Raw genomic sequence first — 16,086 nt, 5'->3', positions numbered from 1 at the left:
GGCAAGTGGGAAGCAGTGGAAGGTGGGGGCAGAAGAGCCAGGCAGAGTTAAATCACAAAGGACCTTGCAAAGGTGCTTACGGAATCACCGCGGGCTGGGATTAAGCGGTTGTAGCCGCCAGACACACAGACCACCAGAAACCAGTGAGTTATAGGAAACACACTCTTTATTCAGCCAGCTGGGCCTGTCAGGGGTACGCAGACCCCAAATTAAGCAGCCCCGAAATGTAGAGGTACAGGGTTTTTAAGCCCTAAACCCCATTCCTCATTCTGTCTGAACACGAAAGTCTATTTTTCTTCTATTTACTGTCAACCCACAAGCCGGTCATGCAAGCGGGGGTACAGCAGCAGAAGGCTCATTGTTAGAATGTGATGTTCCCATGGGTGATAACCAAGCAGTAATCTTCCAGCCAGCACAAAGCCACCAGAGAGGTTACGCGCTCAAGAGCCGCTCCAGCTTTGCCTTGACTCACCGTGCTGGCAGCGAGGGGGCCTTAACAGGCTACTCGACAGAGACAATGAGACCAACAAAAGAGGCTGACGGCTTAAAAAGAGGGGAAAGCTGAGTGCAGGGCGGACAGTACAAACGCGAGGACAGCTGGAGGGCCTGAGGGCTGCAAGGCGCCAGCACAGTCCGGGGAGGTGAGCGTCAGGGCTGATCCCCAGAGCTCTCCTCTCAGCCTCAGGCCAGTTTACAGACCGGGGAGGTGGCGGGAGGAGCGGTCCTAAAGGGAAACACGAATCCTGCTCTTAACGAGTGGGTTGAGGGGCCCGCAGGTCATCCCGGGGACGTGTCCGCGAAGGCGCGGTTCGGAGCCCGCGGGCTTTGAGTAAGATCTGGGTTAGAGATACGGAGCGGTGGTCTCCAGCGTGGACGAACCTGTGCGGCGGCGAATGGGAAAACGACAAGCCCAGGGAAGAACAGAGGGAGCACTGAGCGTGAAACCGGCGTCAGATAGTTTCCCTCCCGTCTCATCCTGGGCCAGGGAGCGGTCACTACATTTCCCAGGGGTGCAGGGCGGAGCGGCGCGCAGAGGCTCAGCGCGGCAGCCGCAGTAATACGGGCCCCAGCCCTCGGGCCCACGCGGGAAACGGCGTTGCCTCTTCACTTCCGGGTAAAGGCCGAACCCCGGCGGCTCTGGGCGGTGCCGACACCCCACGACGCCCCGCGGCTGCGCACTGCGCTTGACGTCATCACGGCGCGCCTCCTCCCATCCCCACCGCCCTGGGCACGCCCCGCGGCGCTGCGCTCTGACGTCATCACAGCGCGCCTCCTCCCATCCCACTGTCCTGGCCACACCCTGCGGCGCTGCGCTTTGACGTCATCACGGCGCGCCTCCAGCTTCCTGTGTGTTCAAGCTCCGCGCGGGCCGAGCTGTGTCCTCACGGCTGGAGCGCGCGCGCTCTCTGTCTCCTCTCCCTTCCGTCATGTTCCCGGCCGTCTCTTCTCCGCGAACGCCAGGGCCCGGGGGCCGAAGAGGCCCACTGGGCGGAGTCGGTCCGGGCTCCACGCCCCGGGCGTCAGGCAGGAAGGGCCTGCCCCTGGGGTCTGCGCTCAGCTCCCCAGTGCTCTTCTCACCGGTCGGCCGGCGTAGCTCTCTGAGCTCGAGGTAAGTGATCGTCCCGGGGTGGGTCTGGGGATCACGGGCTCACGAGCCTTGGTGGGCCCACTGGGCATTGTCTGCGGAAGCCCCCGGAACAGGAGACGGCGAGAAGAATGCCGAAAGTGTTGAGGAAATAGACTTCGGCCACCCTTGCGGTTATTTCAGCCCTTGAGTCTTCGCTTTGCACTTTTCATGCGGTTATGTTTGCGTAGAGGGGAAGAATGAACTGGATTTGAATCAGAGATTACCTGCCTCCCTCTTACTACCCCTGTGACATGGTGTCCCTTAGGCATGACTCTCCATCTGCCAAATGGCGAAAATAATATCCGACCTGAGCCTGCTTCACTGATGCCACAGACGGCAGTGTGAAGTGCCACGACGCAGATGTAAAGTGGGAATGAGGGCCTTCAACCCTGGAAATCATTGTATAATATCTAACATGCTAAGTGCCGTTCATATCTGCCGATTGGTAATTAAGAAGGGCTTTTAGCTGCAGAAGTTAACTCGTTGTTGCTTTCATAGGGAAGAGACTTTCCATAAGCAGTGAGAGAAGAATAGTTTTGTCACCCAATAAAAGTTCAGGGCACCAGTCTGCCTCACTGGTCCACAGTACCGCGCCCCGCCCATAATTTAGAACTTTAGAAGAAGGCAACATGTTTCTGTTATCAGTAGTTTCCTCTGGATTCTTCTATCAAAAACGAATTTTCCCCTGCAGGAAAACGATAATATTGGGTCCAGAACTTACAATAAAATTTATCTATAAAATTTTGCACTACTTTAAAGGAGAAATGAGTTTTAAAGAATACACGGTATCCTTGACTTTTGCATTTTGGAAAGAGCTCTTCAAAGTTCTGATCTTTTTAGTGTTTTACACTCCCTTAGGAAATGACACAATTAAAACCGTACTTTAATGTGTTTTTAAATTTTTTCTTACTGTCTGGTGATCATCGAAAGGGTTGTTGTAATACTCCGCCAGTGGACAAAGCTCTCTACCACCCCGTACGTGCATCTCCTTCTCGGGTCTTCATGATGAGAGCTAGGGTAACTTACCGGTAACTGTACGTTACTTTTCTGAATGTTAAAGCGAAGGTGAGAAGGAAATGTGATTTCTACTGGTCTATCTGCTGCTGAAGACCAGGTACGAGCAGATGCTCACGGCCCATTTAGTTTCTCGCTTGGTTTTACAGATTGGGTAGATCCTCATAATTCTAGTGGTGACGAAAGCTTAAAGATTACCTAATCTAATGCTTGGAAAACTTTCTGACCACAGCATATGGTAAACTCCTTACTCTATTTTGTTTTCAAAAATGTTAATTGAGACCCTCAAAATTAGCCACAAATTGAAAACCGCTGATCTAGTCGAACCTTCTTATTTCACAGCTGAGGAAGCAGAGTTGCAAAGATTGTAACTAGAGCATGCATCTGAAACTGGAGTTTAAGAATCTGAGGCAAAGTTCTCCTAAAACCCGCCAGCCTTTTAAATGAAAAATACATTTCACTACCCAAACACATGAGCCAGGGTCGTTTTCACTGTTATACCTTGTCTTTCTTGTTCATCAAAGATCTTCTCTTTATTGTGAAACATACGCATAAAAATCAGGATAGTGGCAAGTTTAATGGTGAAGTACTGTGGTCTCTTTTCTTTAGAGGAACACCTACGCGAATATACCCACACCATTCCAGGACCGAGTCGGTGAACTATGATGTGAAGACGTTTGGATCTTCTCTTCCTGTGAAGGTCATGGAAGCCCTGACGCTGGCTGAAGGTGGGTATCATTTTCCATTGGCCTCTGCTGGCAATTCCGATGAAGCCTGAGTCTAGCGCGGTGGTTGACATTTGTGTTCTCTCTGATATACTTCACCTAAATGGGGAGGAAGAGATAAGCTATGTGGTTTTTCACCGTATTTGAGAAATATACATTTATAAAGCAGAATGAGTTCATTCCAGCACAAATTAAATCTTTAATATTAGTTTGTAACTACCACATGTGCAAAACTCAGTCAAGTTGCAAAAGTTAACCGAGTGTATGAAGTTTAGCTTAAAAAAAAAACAAAAACAAAAAAAAACACACCAAAACTAGTGCCTGACATGATTGGGTTTACTAATTCAGTAAAATCGAGTCTTAGCTCCACCTCTGGATCCTGTGTAGTACCCCAGAGGCTCTGTGCACAAACCCACGGTGTTATGGGGGGGACCTTTAGAAGATTCCGTTGGCAGAGAGTTAGAACGGGAGTTTGGAAGATGTCAACCCAAGTTTCAGAATGGCTGCCTTCAGGGTGAGGGGCTGGGCAACTGGAAGGTCAGAGTTTAGAGTATCCTCAGTGATCTGCCTAAGTCATTTTAATTAAGGATTCAAATCTAGATCTTTGCGATTTTCTAGAACGTTGTTTTTCAAACCGCAGGTAGTGATTTATAACCAGCATTTTTTAAAAAATGAAATGAATGCGGAACATCAGAGTGCGTCTCATATAATGTTAAACAACTTTCGTTTTGCTTAAAGTGTGCACGAGCGCATCACGATGTAAAATGTATTTCATACTGTGAATAACAGTCAAAAAAATGAAGCGCTCCTTTCCAGAGGAAGGATTATTTCTCACCTTGATCTCACACATCTTGCCTCAGTCCTTGGGAGCTGCAGGTGCAGCTGTCTTCGCTAACCTCTGCCACGTGTTGTTTCTGTTTAAATATATATAACCCATATGTACTCTTCTCTTCCCCTCTAAAACTTTGCCTAGTGTAGATTACTCGTTAAAACCTTTCAGTATGCTCTGGTCCACGGCTCTAGACGGCGTCGTAACAAACGGTGCCAGCCCTGGGGGATTGTCCCTAGAGGTCAGGGCGTGTAGACTGAAGCCCTGTGTGGACCTGAGCCCCGCCCCCCACAGCAGCCTGCCGAGGGCCGAGCGTGGACTCCGGGTCCTCGGGTGCCCAGTGGAGGGTCTGGAGCTTTCAGGAAAAAACAAGCCCGAGCGGGCATTTCACCTCAACAAAGAGCCCGCGCTCGGCCGGCACGATTTGGTGTTCTGGCCTGTATGTTATGCGTGTCTTTTATTTTGCTCCTCTGCCCTGTGTTTAAGCAAAGAGCAAAGGTTCAGTCGATTAAATTTCCAGAACGTTAACATGTTTTTGGAGGTTTACGTTCAATGCTTAAGAGAGCACTATGCTCGTTTAGTTTTGTCACATGATATGGACTGTCATTTTTTATATCTCCATATCATGAAGAATTTATCATACTTTCAAAGACTTCTTATTTGAAAATTGTGTTCTTTTGAAGGAACGTGACTTTTCCTGGAAACGTTTTATATATTTAGGGAGTGTTATTTGTGTTCCTTTATCGAAATGAAATTGTGAATGTCATTACAGAAAGTAATCTATCTGTTTATATAACAAATATGAAGAAATATTGAACCTAGGCCCAACATATACTTTAGATATATTTTTAAAAGTGGTCATCAAAGATAAATTTCATGTTTTGGATATTGATAACCCTTGAATTATTCAAAAGTATTTTCTGTTAATTAATCTTTTTTCGTGAGTGGCAATTATTTCGATGACAGATGTGGCAGTAAAGATTTTGATATATGGAAATTCTGTCAGTCGCTCCTATTCATGCTTTAAGATTCACCCTGTACCTCATTGTTCTCTTCAGATGACGATCAGCTGACAGTTCACATCGATGAAGGTGGATGGGCTTGTCTGGTCTGCAGAGAGAAACTCATTATCTGGAAGATTGCTCTGTCGCCTGTTACCAAGGTAATGGCTCTTTGGAGAGACAGAGGAGGCAGAAGAGGGGAACCCAGTGGCGCCTACTTTTTGCCCTGAATTTTAGAGTTGTGGGCGAGTAGCAGCCTGAACCTATGTAAGCATTATGGATTCGCATCTCTGTCGTGACGCGAAATACTGAACGAGCATGCACACTTGTGTACTGGGAAGAAAGTGTCTCCTTTTTGATGATTTTAAACAAGGTCCACGTTATTCACATTCAGTAAAATAGAGACATTGAAATTTTTAACGAATGTCATGTAATCAGTCTGCACAAAGAAAACTAAGTCTAAATGCCATCTGTATAAGCTCATGAACTGAGTTCGTTTGTTTCTAAGAAAGTAGGACTGTGTGTCACCGAATCTACTGAATGATGCTTCATAAAAGAGGAGAAAAACGACACCAGTTTTTGTAATTGCTGGTTGCACTTTCAGTTGTCTATTTCTCACCTGGAGGTTGTCACTTGTAGGTCTAGTACCTTGTCCCCGGCAGCCTCTTTGTCTGTCTGGTCCCAGCTCATGCGTACTGTGGCCCCACTCAGTACTCACCGGGCTCTGCTCCACTGGGGCTGGGGGCTGCTCGCCTCAGCTTCTATCCCTTGCCCTCTGTCTTGCTGTCTAGACAGTGGTACTGTAGTTATAAGCGTAGTTATAAGGGCATGCGGAATTAGCAGAGGGAGCCTGATATTTGGCTGCGTCTCAGAGGTACTTTCTAGGCAGTTCGTGTACTTACTCTGTAGTCACGCCGATTTCATTGATCAAGTAAACAGGTCAGAGTAGACGGGGTGCCACAGGGAGCCTACACACGTCCGTGGCCAGTGGACTCTTCAGTCCCGGAAGAGGTTGGGCTAGTTGACATTCAGGATCCATTCTGGCTCTTAAGTTTTTCTGATTTTTTATCTCTTAAATTTTGTTTTAAAATTACCGAAAGCCTGATTAAACAAATGTAAGACGAAAGACTATTCGTGGAATGGTATTTCCAGCAACGAATCAGAATGTAAAACATGCAGAGAAAGGGAAGAGCGCAGTCACACGTATTCAGAATTGGATCCGACGTGAAGGTTTTCTGTTTGGGTCTGTTCCGCAGCTCTCTGTGTGCAAAGAACTTCAGCTGCCACCCAGCGACTTCCACTGGGGTGCTGACTTGGTGGCGCTGTCTTACTCTGCTACCTCTGGTGACACTCATTCTACTCAGGTAGGTGACTTAAACGCTTATTGAAGTTTTTTTTTAACTAAGGGAGCTCTGAAGTTGCAGGAATTGTCTGACCTAATTCTGAAACATAGCTGTGGAGCTACAGGACTTAAGACACTGGCGTTGGCAGGGACCCCCACGTCGGGCGGGGGAGCGGAGCGGAGCACAGGTGCGGCCAGCGACCTGCACAGGGGCTCTTTGCCCTGCCAGCCGCGAAGGCATCGGACTGACGTGGTCTTTTTCGTAAATGGTGTTGGAACCATTGGTCATCTTTATGTAAAAACAGTCCCCCGCAAACCTCACACCTTAGACAAAGATTGACTCAAAATATGTCGTAGACCTAAGTGTAAAATGTAAACTATGAAACTTTTAGAAGAAAATAGAAAATTATCGTGATCTGGGGTTAGAGGAGTTCTTAGAAGTCACCTGTAGCAAGATTCAGAAAAGAGAAAAATGGGTAGTCTGAACTCCATCAAAATTAAAAACTTGCTCTGCCAAAGGCACCGGTAAAAAAACGGAGAGACAAGATATAAACAGTAAATCAGATTTGAAACTGGTTTCTTCATATCAGTTGCCTCAGACTCCCAGGTAGAGGGGTCCTTTTGTCGCTGTGGTTGCCGAGTGTCGTGTCTTTTTTTGAGGCTGTTGCTGTGTTGGCCGCCACTACGGAAGGCGTCCTCCGCTACTGGCCAAGCCTGGCCGCAGAGGGCACCTTCACCGAGGCCACCGTGGGCGCGGGCGGCGACAAGGCCTACCGGTTCCTGACCGCAGTGCAGGTATGACGGCGTCCTCTGCATGCTGGGCAGCTGTGACGCCACCTGGAGGTGGGCTCGGATGGCGGGACGCGGGGATGGCGGGACGCGGGGATGGCGGGACGCGGGGATGGCGGGACAGGGATGGCGGGAAGCGCAGGGTCTGAGCCACACGGGCCGGGGGGCGGGGCAGAGAGAGTGCGGGATCTGTGATGGCAGCAGCAGGAAAACGGGAGCCCTTCTCGTGGGCTCTGAAAGGTCGATGCTGGCTCGTAGCTCGTGGTGGTCACTTTTCTCAGGAACGTTTTACGAGAGTGACTTAAAAACCCTTAGACGCTATGAAGGACAGTTCGTTGACGTATACTCTGCAGGTTTACCGAAGAGATGAAACCTGATGCTTGATTGGCTGAATGTGCAATAAGGTGAATCTGTAATTTAAAAATCAGAATTTGAAAACGCACAGCTAGAAAAGAACAGCGCAGCATCAGCTTCCCTGCGCGGAGTGAACGGCCGGAAGCGGGCGGGTTCAGGTCGACTAGTCGAATGCAGTAACACTGTCCCTTTCTAGCTGAGGTTTGTTTCAGGGACAGGCGATTTTCCTCTGCGGCGAGGTGTTTCGTGTTTCTGTCCCTCATCTTCGACGCCTGACTGAGCTGGCTTCACGGCCTCTGTTGCAGGGAGGCAGCTTCGTCTTGTCCTCCGCGGGAGGCCAGCTGGTCCGGCTGACGCCTGACGGCTCGGGCAGGCTCCACCAGCACGTGCTGCCGCAGGGCCAGGGCGTGCTCTCGGGGCTCGGCCGGAAGGTCTCCTCTCTTTTGGGAATCTTGTCGCCTAGCAGTGATCTCACGGTAAGTCAGCGAGGTGCCTTCGCATCCAAGCTTGTTCCGTGGTGACATCGAGGCGCGGTTTCCCGGGGGGCCGGTTGTGAGCGGGGTGGATACGAGGCCAAACCCGTGGTCTCTTGAGTGAAACGTTTTCACGTGAGCCCCTCACACACCGCGTGGCAGTGGCAGCTCCAGGGGGCGGTGGCTGCTTCCTTGAACGGTCTGGAACCCGACACTGAACGTGTCTGGAGGCAGATGGCTCACATCCCCTCTCCCCTCTGGATGACGACTCTTAACCCAGAAAACTCGCTGCCCTTTTGACCTGTCTCTGTTAATGGCACTGCCACTTCTTTCAGGGACCAGGTCCCGAACCTGGATTTGGGGTGTGGAGGTGTCTCTCCTTCAGCAGCAGATTAGGCATGTACGAGATCCCATTTCCACCCCATCCTTCCGCTCCCATCGTCCACACGTGGCTCCTCCCCCAGCTCTCGGTGCCGGTCCCACTTCCTCACTGGTCCCCCTCTGCCCCGTCCGTGCCCAGAGACAGTGCAGGAGAATTAGAGGCAGTCAGGGTTTTAACTCAGAACAGTCACGTGTGCCCAGCTTAAAAGAACACAAGCCAGTACGTACTCAGAGCGAAGCCACACCACGGGCGACGCCCCCGCAGAGCCGCTTCGCTGCGCACGGCTCTCGCGTTCAGAGCCACGGGTCACACCTCCCTCGCTCGCTGGGTTTACGACTCACTATCGGCTGCTGTGTGTCCGACTTCTCATTTGAACCTTATTTCGCTCCTCTAGCTGTGGTCCGCATGGCAGGTTACGGGGCTGCCGGTCTCTGGGGACCCCGAACCCTCCCGCCCCCCGCTCTGCCTTTCTGCCTGTGCCCGCGAAGCGCTGCCTCGCCCTCGTGGTCCGCTGCAGGAGCGCCCCTCCTTTGAGTCCGAAACGCAGATTTCTGCTCGGATTCCTGATCGAATAGTCCAAACGTGAAACGTGAATTTCAGAAAAACAATTCACTTAGGTCGGAGCTCAGCCCGCAAACTTGGCTGTTCTCTCTCCGTGCAGCTTTCAGGCGTCCTTTGGGATCGAGAGAGGTCGAGCTTTTACAGCCTGACGAGCTCGAACGTCAGCAAGTGGGAGCTGGACGAATCCTCGGGGAGGCTGGCGCTCAGCTGGGACGTGAACAGGGTCCTGAAGGAGAGCGTCGCCGACGCCGTCTGGGTGAGGGGGCCGTGCGGCCCTGTCTCAGTGCCACGCGCAAACCCGGGTGCAGCGGTCAGATAAACAAACGGGGAGTTCGGTCTCCATGCCAGTGGGCCTCCAGATTTGCTGATTTTTAAAATGCTGAAAGTTGTCGGCTCAGCCGCTGGAGTAGGTGCTGGGGACACAGAGGCGCAGAGGGCCCTGCACTCAGGGGCTGTGTCGCTGTGGTTCCGTCCAGGGCTCTGAAAGCAACTACGAGGCCGTCAAGGAGGGCGTGCGCGTCCGGTACCTGGATCTGAAGCGGAGCTGGTGAGCGGCCCTCCGTCACGAAGCGGGCGGCGCGGATCTGGGCGGGGACGACGTTCGCTGACATGACAGCCGTCCTGCCCTGAGTGCGTCTGATGCTCGGCCCCCGGGCCGAGTGCGCCAGACTGTCGCCACGTGGAGCTGCGTCCTCTGTGTGCGGGCTCACTCCCCCGGGCCCGCGGCGGTCCCAGCCCTCGGCCGCGTTCTCACGCTGTCTGCCCCGGTCCCGGACACGTCTTTCCTGCTGTCACAGCTGTCGCTTCCCTTTCCACCTCTGAGCCACGCCCCCCGCGGCCGTCCCCCTCCCCTCAGTCTGGGAGGGCCCTGTTGGTGGCCCTGTCGGTGGCTCTGTCGCATGAAGGGAGGGGGCAGGCTTCTGTCCGGGCACATAAGTGAGTTACTTAGCTCTGATACCAGAGGCGACACGGAGCTTAAAAGCCACCTATAATGGGTTTTCTGGGAGGAAGTCGTAACGAGTGCAGATAGACGTGCGACTCGTCATCCTTCAGAGCCCAGCTTGACCAAAGTCCAGGGCGACTCGCACGTGTCCGGAGTGGCCTAGGGTAGGGGACAGTCCCGCTTGCTCCTCGGAGGGCTTTGCATTCCACTGTGTCGTTTTCCTTCTCGGACCATGGAGACCCGGCAGGGACCTTTATAGTTTCTGAAAGTTTTACAGGCCACCACACGTGAGAACGATAGGACGCGTTTGTTTTCCACGAGCCGTTTAATTCAACAGTTTGCCTATTTGCACTGATTTTTTTCCGGACTTCCAGAGGTTTAGAACTGCGGCCAGGACACAGCCCCCTGTGGACATGTGGCGTGGACACTCAGTCACAGGCAGTGTTCAGGACGGAGGAGGGGCGCACGCTCAGGGACGCTGTGCTGGGTCAGCCCCGGCCCCTGCCCCGGCAGCGTCATGCCAGCAGGGCCTGAGAGGCCTATGGGACACCGTGGTCCTTCCTGACCCTCGGCTCCGCATTGTCCAGTCACCAGTCTCGTCCTCCAGGCCCAGTGGCCTGTGCGGAGGGTCTCTTCCATGTACGGCTGGTGTCCGTCTTCCCACTGCTCACGGAGGCTTGGGGCTCGGCGGCTCTCCTCCTAGGTCATTCCTGACACAAAGCCGAGAGTGCCATCTTGGCTGTAGGGCTGGGAGTTTTAAACCTTGAATGTGTTACCTTATCTAGTCACACAAAAATTTGTCAGATTGATACAGGTTTGCCGGATTGTGATTGTCTTCCCGTCTTTAGCACCCACAACAGTTTCATGTTTTTTCAAATATGAAGATTTTTTTAATAAGGATGTCAAATGTGGTCCCGGCACCACGCCCCAAGGACCCCTACTGGTCAGGTGTGCGTGCGTCCACGTCCCCGCAGGCACCTCTGTCTCACGGCAACGGCGACACGGTCTGCAGACGGCCCTCAGGGTCTAGGCTCGCCACAGGGTGACCGCCTTGGCTCTCAAGACCGCGTTCTCTGGGGCCTCCCTCCGTTCCTTCTTATGTCTGACGTTCTTCTATGTCACCTAGGACCTCCTGAGGTCACTGCCAGTGTGTCGCTGATTTGGGCCAGTACCCTTGAATTCCTTTCAAGAATCCAAGCGAAAGTGACGGCGTTGGGAGCTGGGCCCGGGCACAGTGGAGGGCGGGTGCCCTGTCAGCGTTGCCGGATTCGAAATGGCTGCAGTGTAGCCCCCGGCTTGGGACTTGTAGTCCCAAGACGCTTGGCTTCTTATTTTCAGTTGTCAGTGGGAGGCACTGGCCGTTACTGTTTTTGAGACTTGAATGAAAGTTGCTAATGATGCTAAATGTTTCGGAAGGGCCGAGCTTAGAGACCATTTGGTTCTTTGTGGGGCGCAGCCTTGATAGACAAGGGGAACGTGTAGCTTTAAAATGGAAAGAGGTTTGTTTTCACATCGACCGCAGCTTAAAATGTCTGCACCTGGCTGTTAAAATGACCACAAAGTGTTTTTCATCTGGACGGAAGTGAGCTTTAAAGAGCAGATCAGAGCAGGCATCGGCAGCCTTTTCCATGAGGGACCCCAAACTAGCTGCCTTAGGCTCTGGGGGCCACGTGGCCGTTGCTGCACCACGCTGCCCACCAGTACAGGGTGGGCGGCCGGCCAGTCCCCAGGCGGTGGCTGCAGGCCTCGCGCCGGAGCTGCGTTGGCAGACTGCCCTGGGCGCGGGTCGGCCTGCGGGCTGTACCTGGGGGTGTCTGGACTCAGGTTTACTGAGTTACCTTTTACGTGCAGTAAAGTTCAGTTATAAGGAAGAGGAAACGCCTTCGCAGGACTGTCGCCACCCCGCAGAGTCACGTCTGTGGGTTTGACAGATGCACAGTCTAACCGTAACCGCGGTCAAGACACGCAGCAGCCGTCCGCCCCCGCGTCCCTCACCTCCCAACGCGTCCAGCCCTGCAGCCAGTGTGTGTTTTCTGTCCCGTGGCTTTGCCTTTCTTAGGCCACGTGACAGCCACACAGTTCTTCCGAGACCGGCCCCCTCCCGTCGCGTGGCGCGTTTCATGCTCCGCTCTCTGCTACCACTGAGTCCGTCTCGTAGAGCTACGGAGCCGCGTGCTCTGTGCGTTTAGGCAGCTGCCACTGAAGCCGCTGTACGCATCGCACGCGGGAAGGTGCGCACGTCATTTTCACCCGCTCTGGGGTAGGTCAGGCCCGGAGCGGGACCGCTGGGCCCCACGGCGAGGGTGTCCGACTGCGTGAGAAGCCGCCGGGCTGTTTTCCGAGGAGACTACAGGTCTGTCTTTTGCTTTGACTAGCGACGGGCTCCTGGTCCTGGCGGCAGCATGGCACCCTGCAGACAACCCGTGTCTCGTCTACTACTCTCTGGTAACAATAGGAGATGACGGCCCCCAAATGCCAGATGCGGTGACGGTCGAAGTCACTCAGTATAACCCACCTTTCCAGGTAAGATTCGTGTCTGTAAGTTAGATCACAAAGCGACCATAACGTACTGTGTTCTCGCTCCCTCACGGTTGCAGGGTCAGAATCTTTGAGAGATGCATCTGTGGGGCTTGGGGACGTTTTAAAATAGCCGCCTTTTAGACATTGTGTTTATTTGCCATCGCAGACTTGGTCCTTTGCTCAGCCTCAGCTGAACAGAGCTGAGCGTCGAAGCAGCTCGTGTGTCCTCCAGGTCTGGGAAGGGGTTGTTATTTCTGTGTTGTTGAGCAGAGAGAAAATGCTGATGAGCTGCAGAGTGAAAAATAGGGAAGAAACCTGATAGGAATTGGGGTTCGATTTTGAGCCCTACAAATTACAGGAAAATGTTCTTCCTGCTCAGAGTAGGGTTATATTTGAAGGCATTCTATACTCATCAGCTTAATAACTATGATGTGTCTACAGTCATGCCACCCTGAACAAGCCCGATCTCGTCTGATCTCGGAAGCTAAGCAGGGTCGGGCCTGGTTAGTACTTGGATGGGTGACTGCCTGGGAATACCGGGTGCCGTAGGCATAAAAAATAAAAAATACGAGATTATAAGCTGACAAGGTCCTTGCAGTCTGTGAGGTCAACCAGGGGTCGCCTCGCCTATAAATGAATGAATGAATGAACGAATGAATGAATCAGTAACTATGATGTTCATGAGGAAAAACCTGATTATGCAAGAAAAAATGCTCAGTGTTAAAATTTTTAGACGATGCAAACTGGCATAAAGACTACAGTTTGAAAATTAAAAAATAACAGATCCTACTTTTAAATTTTTTTTTTTTTGGTAAAATTACTTCTTTAATAACAAACTATCATTTTTAACACTTGCTGGTTTCATTTTACAGTTAGCTTTGAACAGTGTGGGGATTCAGGCATGCACCCCCACATGTTCGAAAGCTCTTGCACAGTTTTGACTTTCCAAACACTTAACTGTAGTTGCCTGCCATTGACGGGGGGCCCTGCCAACAGCGTAAGCAGCTGATGCACGCACATTCGTGTGTCACGTGCTGTGTGCTTACGATAACGTAAGCGTCAGGAAAGAAAACGTTACTAAGGAAATCACAGGAGAAAATGTGCTGCCAGTACCGCACTGCAGTTCCCAATGCTGTGAACTTGTCATCGTTTCGTATGATGAACTGTCTTTGTCAGCACCTGCATCGATATCATCTGATGTGACACAAAACCTGCAGGTGTACGTGTTACTAACACTAGACAGCAAAAACGAAAAGATAATTCGAAAAAGAAGCATTTACAGGTATGGCAGTTTCTGCATTGATAACGAAGAAGCAGCAGTGTGATTTCTGTATGGCAGACTAGTGTAATCGGTAGGATTGCTTCATAGTAGTAAGGAAAGGAAATTTCCGAGAATTTTCCAAAATATTTATTTTAAAAAATCCACGTGTAAGTCGACTCACGCAGTTCAAACCCGTGTTGTTCAAGGGTCAGCCGTAATCAGGTCTCATTTCTATTTCTGCTTCTGATTTTACGTAGGAGCAAAGTAACTCAGTTTTCTTGTGCTTGATATCGTGACAGTGAAGTAAGAACCAAAATGTTTATCAGGGAGCATTTTAGAAAGCGTTTACCAATTTTAAAATAAATAACATGATGAATTAAATCTTATATTTCCTATTACACATTTGTCGATAGGTTTTTAGTTATAATCTTATCGCCATGGAAATGTCTTCAAAATTTGCTAATCATTTGTTGCTCAACATGAATTATTCTAAATGATGTTTACAGACTTATTCTGCCACATTTTGTAAGTCACGTCACAGGTGTTTTCGCAAGGACAGTCCGAATCGTTTTGTCGTTTCCGTGACGTAGTATTGTACAAAAACGGGAATTACAAAACCATAAACACAGGCGGCCTGAGTTCTCACTCCGTGTCATCTGGCGTTTCGTTGTCAGTCGGAAGACTTGATCGCGTGTCGGCTGATGGTCCCCAGCTTTTCGTCGCAGACCGCCTACCTGTACACTGAAAGTGCCGTCTACGTGTGCTCCACGGGGACCGGGAAGTTTTCTCTGCCTCAGGAGAAGATTGTCTTTGATGCGCAAGGTACAGCGGCATTTCAGAAAGCAGATCGGTGACCTCAGTCGTCATTCTGAGGAGCTTCTGTTCTTTCCCCAATAAGTGTGGCTTCAGGCGTGGTACCTGTAGGTGTCACTGAGACATTGCAGACCACACCTGTAGGAGCCGAAGTGGTAGCCTCGCTGAAAAACCAGAAGGGTGGTGGAATTCTCAAACCGTTATGTGTATGGGCAAAAAGAGTAATGTTTTCCCCTGCAGAGGCCTTGAAGGAAAGGACCGACGCTAAGAAGTAACTTGCTTATTCCTATTAGTAAGAGTGACGTGGTCTCAGTTCTTTAAATGTGTCCAGACCCCTAAGTAAGAAGCAGCTCGGGTGCTGGACTTGAGTGCTGCAGCGGGCAGCGGGCAGGGGACGAAAGGACCGACGCTAAGAAGTAACTTATTCCTATTAGTAAGAGTGACGTGGTCTCAGTTCTTTAAGTGTGTCCAGACCCCTGAGTAAGAAGCAGCTCGGGTGCTGGACTTGAGTGCTACAGCGGGCAGCGGGCAGGGGACAGAGGGCAGGGGACAGAGGGCAGGGGAGGGGAGGGGAGGGGAGGGGAGAGCCGTCTAGGAGTCTCATAGAGCCAGGCAGATGGTTTCATCAGGATGCTGACCTGAAGGGGGCGGCAGAGGGCAGAGTCCAGGTGAGGCTCAAGGAGGGAACCTGGGATTCTGGTCCCAGCCCAGGAGCCTTGACTGGGCGGGCACAGTGGCACCCAGGCAGTGGGCAAGCTCAGATGTCTTTCCCCGTTGGCTCACTCTTTGGCTTACTTGGCCGGTGAGGACGGAAGTGGGCAAGAGGACTCCATAGATGGAGAAAGCGGTCTGAATTTGGCAGAATTTTACCTTCTGCTTATTACTCTCCTTGCTGTCTTGCGAGGCTAGTTCGTTCTGTCCTGGAGCCGAAGGACACGGCCTGCTGCTGCATTCACAGCGGGTCCTTGACCTTTGCTGCGGGATTAAACAGCCGAGTTCAAAGCAGGAGTGACGTGCGCGGGGAGGAGGGGAGGAAGGATTTCCCAAAGGCCGGCGGGTGTCAGGAGCGTCGTCTGCTCTGTGTAAGTGGCCCTGCGTCCTTCTCTCTTTTAGGAGACAGTATCTTGGGAGCTGGCTCGTGTGGCGGTCTTCCCGTCCTCTTCTCGAGAAACAGTGGGCTAGTGTCTATCACTTCTCGGGAAAATGCGTCCATATTGGCAGAAGACCTGGAAGAATCTTTAGCGTCTTCAGTTGCTGGACCCAGCAATGAGGTAATGTGGTTCTACATGGTTTTAAAATTTTATCGGAGTATTTACCCCAAACGTTTAAAGTCAGACGTTTTTACCGGAGTTGTGATGAAAACATTCATTCTTTTATCTCCCCCACCCGCTGTGTCCTCTTTCCCAGAGGCAGCTGCTTTTGAGTCTTCTAGCTGTTTCTTCTGGCATTTTC

At 51.4% G+C, this 16,086-nt stretch overlaps 1 protein-coding gene and 1 non-coding gene across 2 annotated transcripts in view; both read left to right on the top strand.

Annotated features, from left to right (window-relative positions):
- Positions 1–1,314: 1,314 nt before the first annotated feature.
- The window catches only part of NUP133 (nucleoporin 133), a 34,101-nt gene continuing 19,329 nt past the window's right edge, over positions 1,315–16,086 (top strand). Inside the window, exons 1-11 of the mRNA XM_006920718.3 lie at positions 1,315–1,609; positions 3,251–3,369; positions 5,254–5,357; positions 6,453–6,560; positions 7,199–7,333; positions 7,987–8,157; positions 9,198–9,353; positions 9,574–9,644; positions 12,416–12,563; positions 14,496–14,643; positions 15,748–15,905. Of these exons, the coding sequence (XP_006920780.1) occupies positions 1,428–1,609; positions 3,251–3,369; positions 5,254–5,357; positions 6,453–6,560; positions 7,199–7,333; positions 7,987–8,157; positions 9,198–9,353; positions 9,574–9,644; positions 12,416–12,563; positions 14,496–14,643; positions 15,748–15,905 (1,500 nt within the window). The 5' untranslated portion in view covers positions 1,315–1,427. The remainder of the gene's footprint in view (positions 1,610–3,250; positions 3,370–5,253; positions 5,358–6,452; positions 6,561–7,198; positions 7,334–7,986; positions 8,158–9,197; positions 9,354–9,573; positions 9,645–12,415; positions 12,564–14,495; positions 14,644–15,747; positions 15,906–16,086) is intronic.
- Positions 12,994–13,112, top strand: LOC112470080. The gene has a single exon (XR_003042823.1). It is a non-coding gene; the product is annotated as a 5S ribosomal RNA (ribosomal RNA).

This window comes from Pteropus alecto, unplaced genomic scaffold (assembly GCF_000325575.1).
Source record: "Pteropus alecto unplaced genomic scaffold, ASM32557v1 scaffold189, whole genome shotgun sequence".
NCBI classification, from domain to species: Eukaryota; Metazoa; Chordata; class Mammalia; order Chiroptera; family Pteropodidae; genus Pteropus; species Pteropus alecto.
Note: the sequence above shows the minus strand (reverse complement) of the source record. Positions and strands in the feature narration are given on the sequence as shown.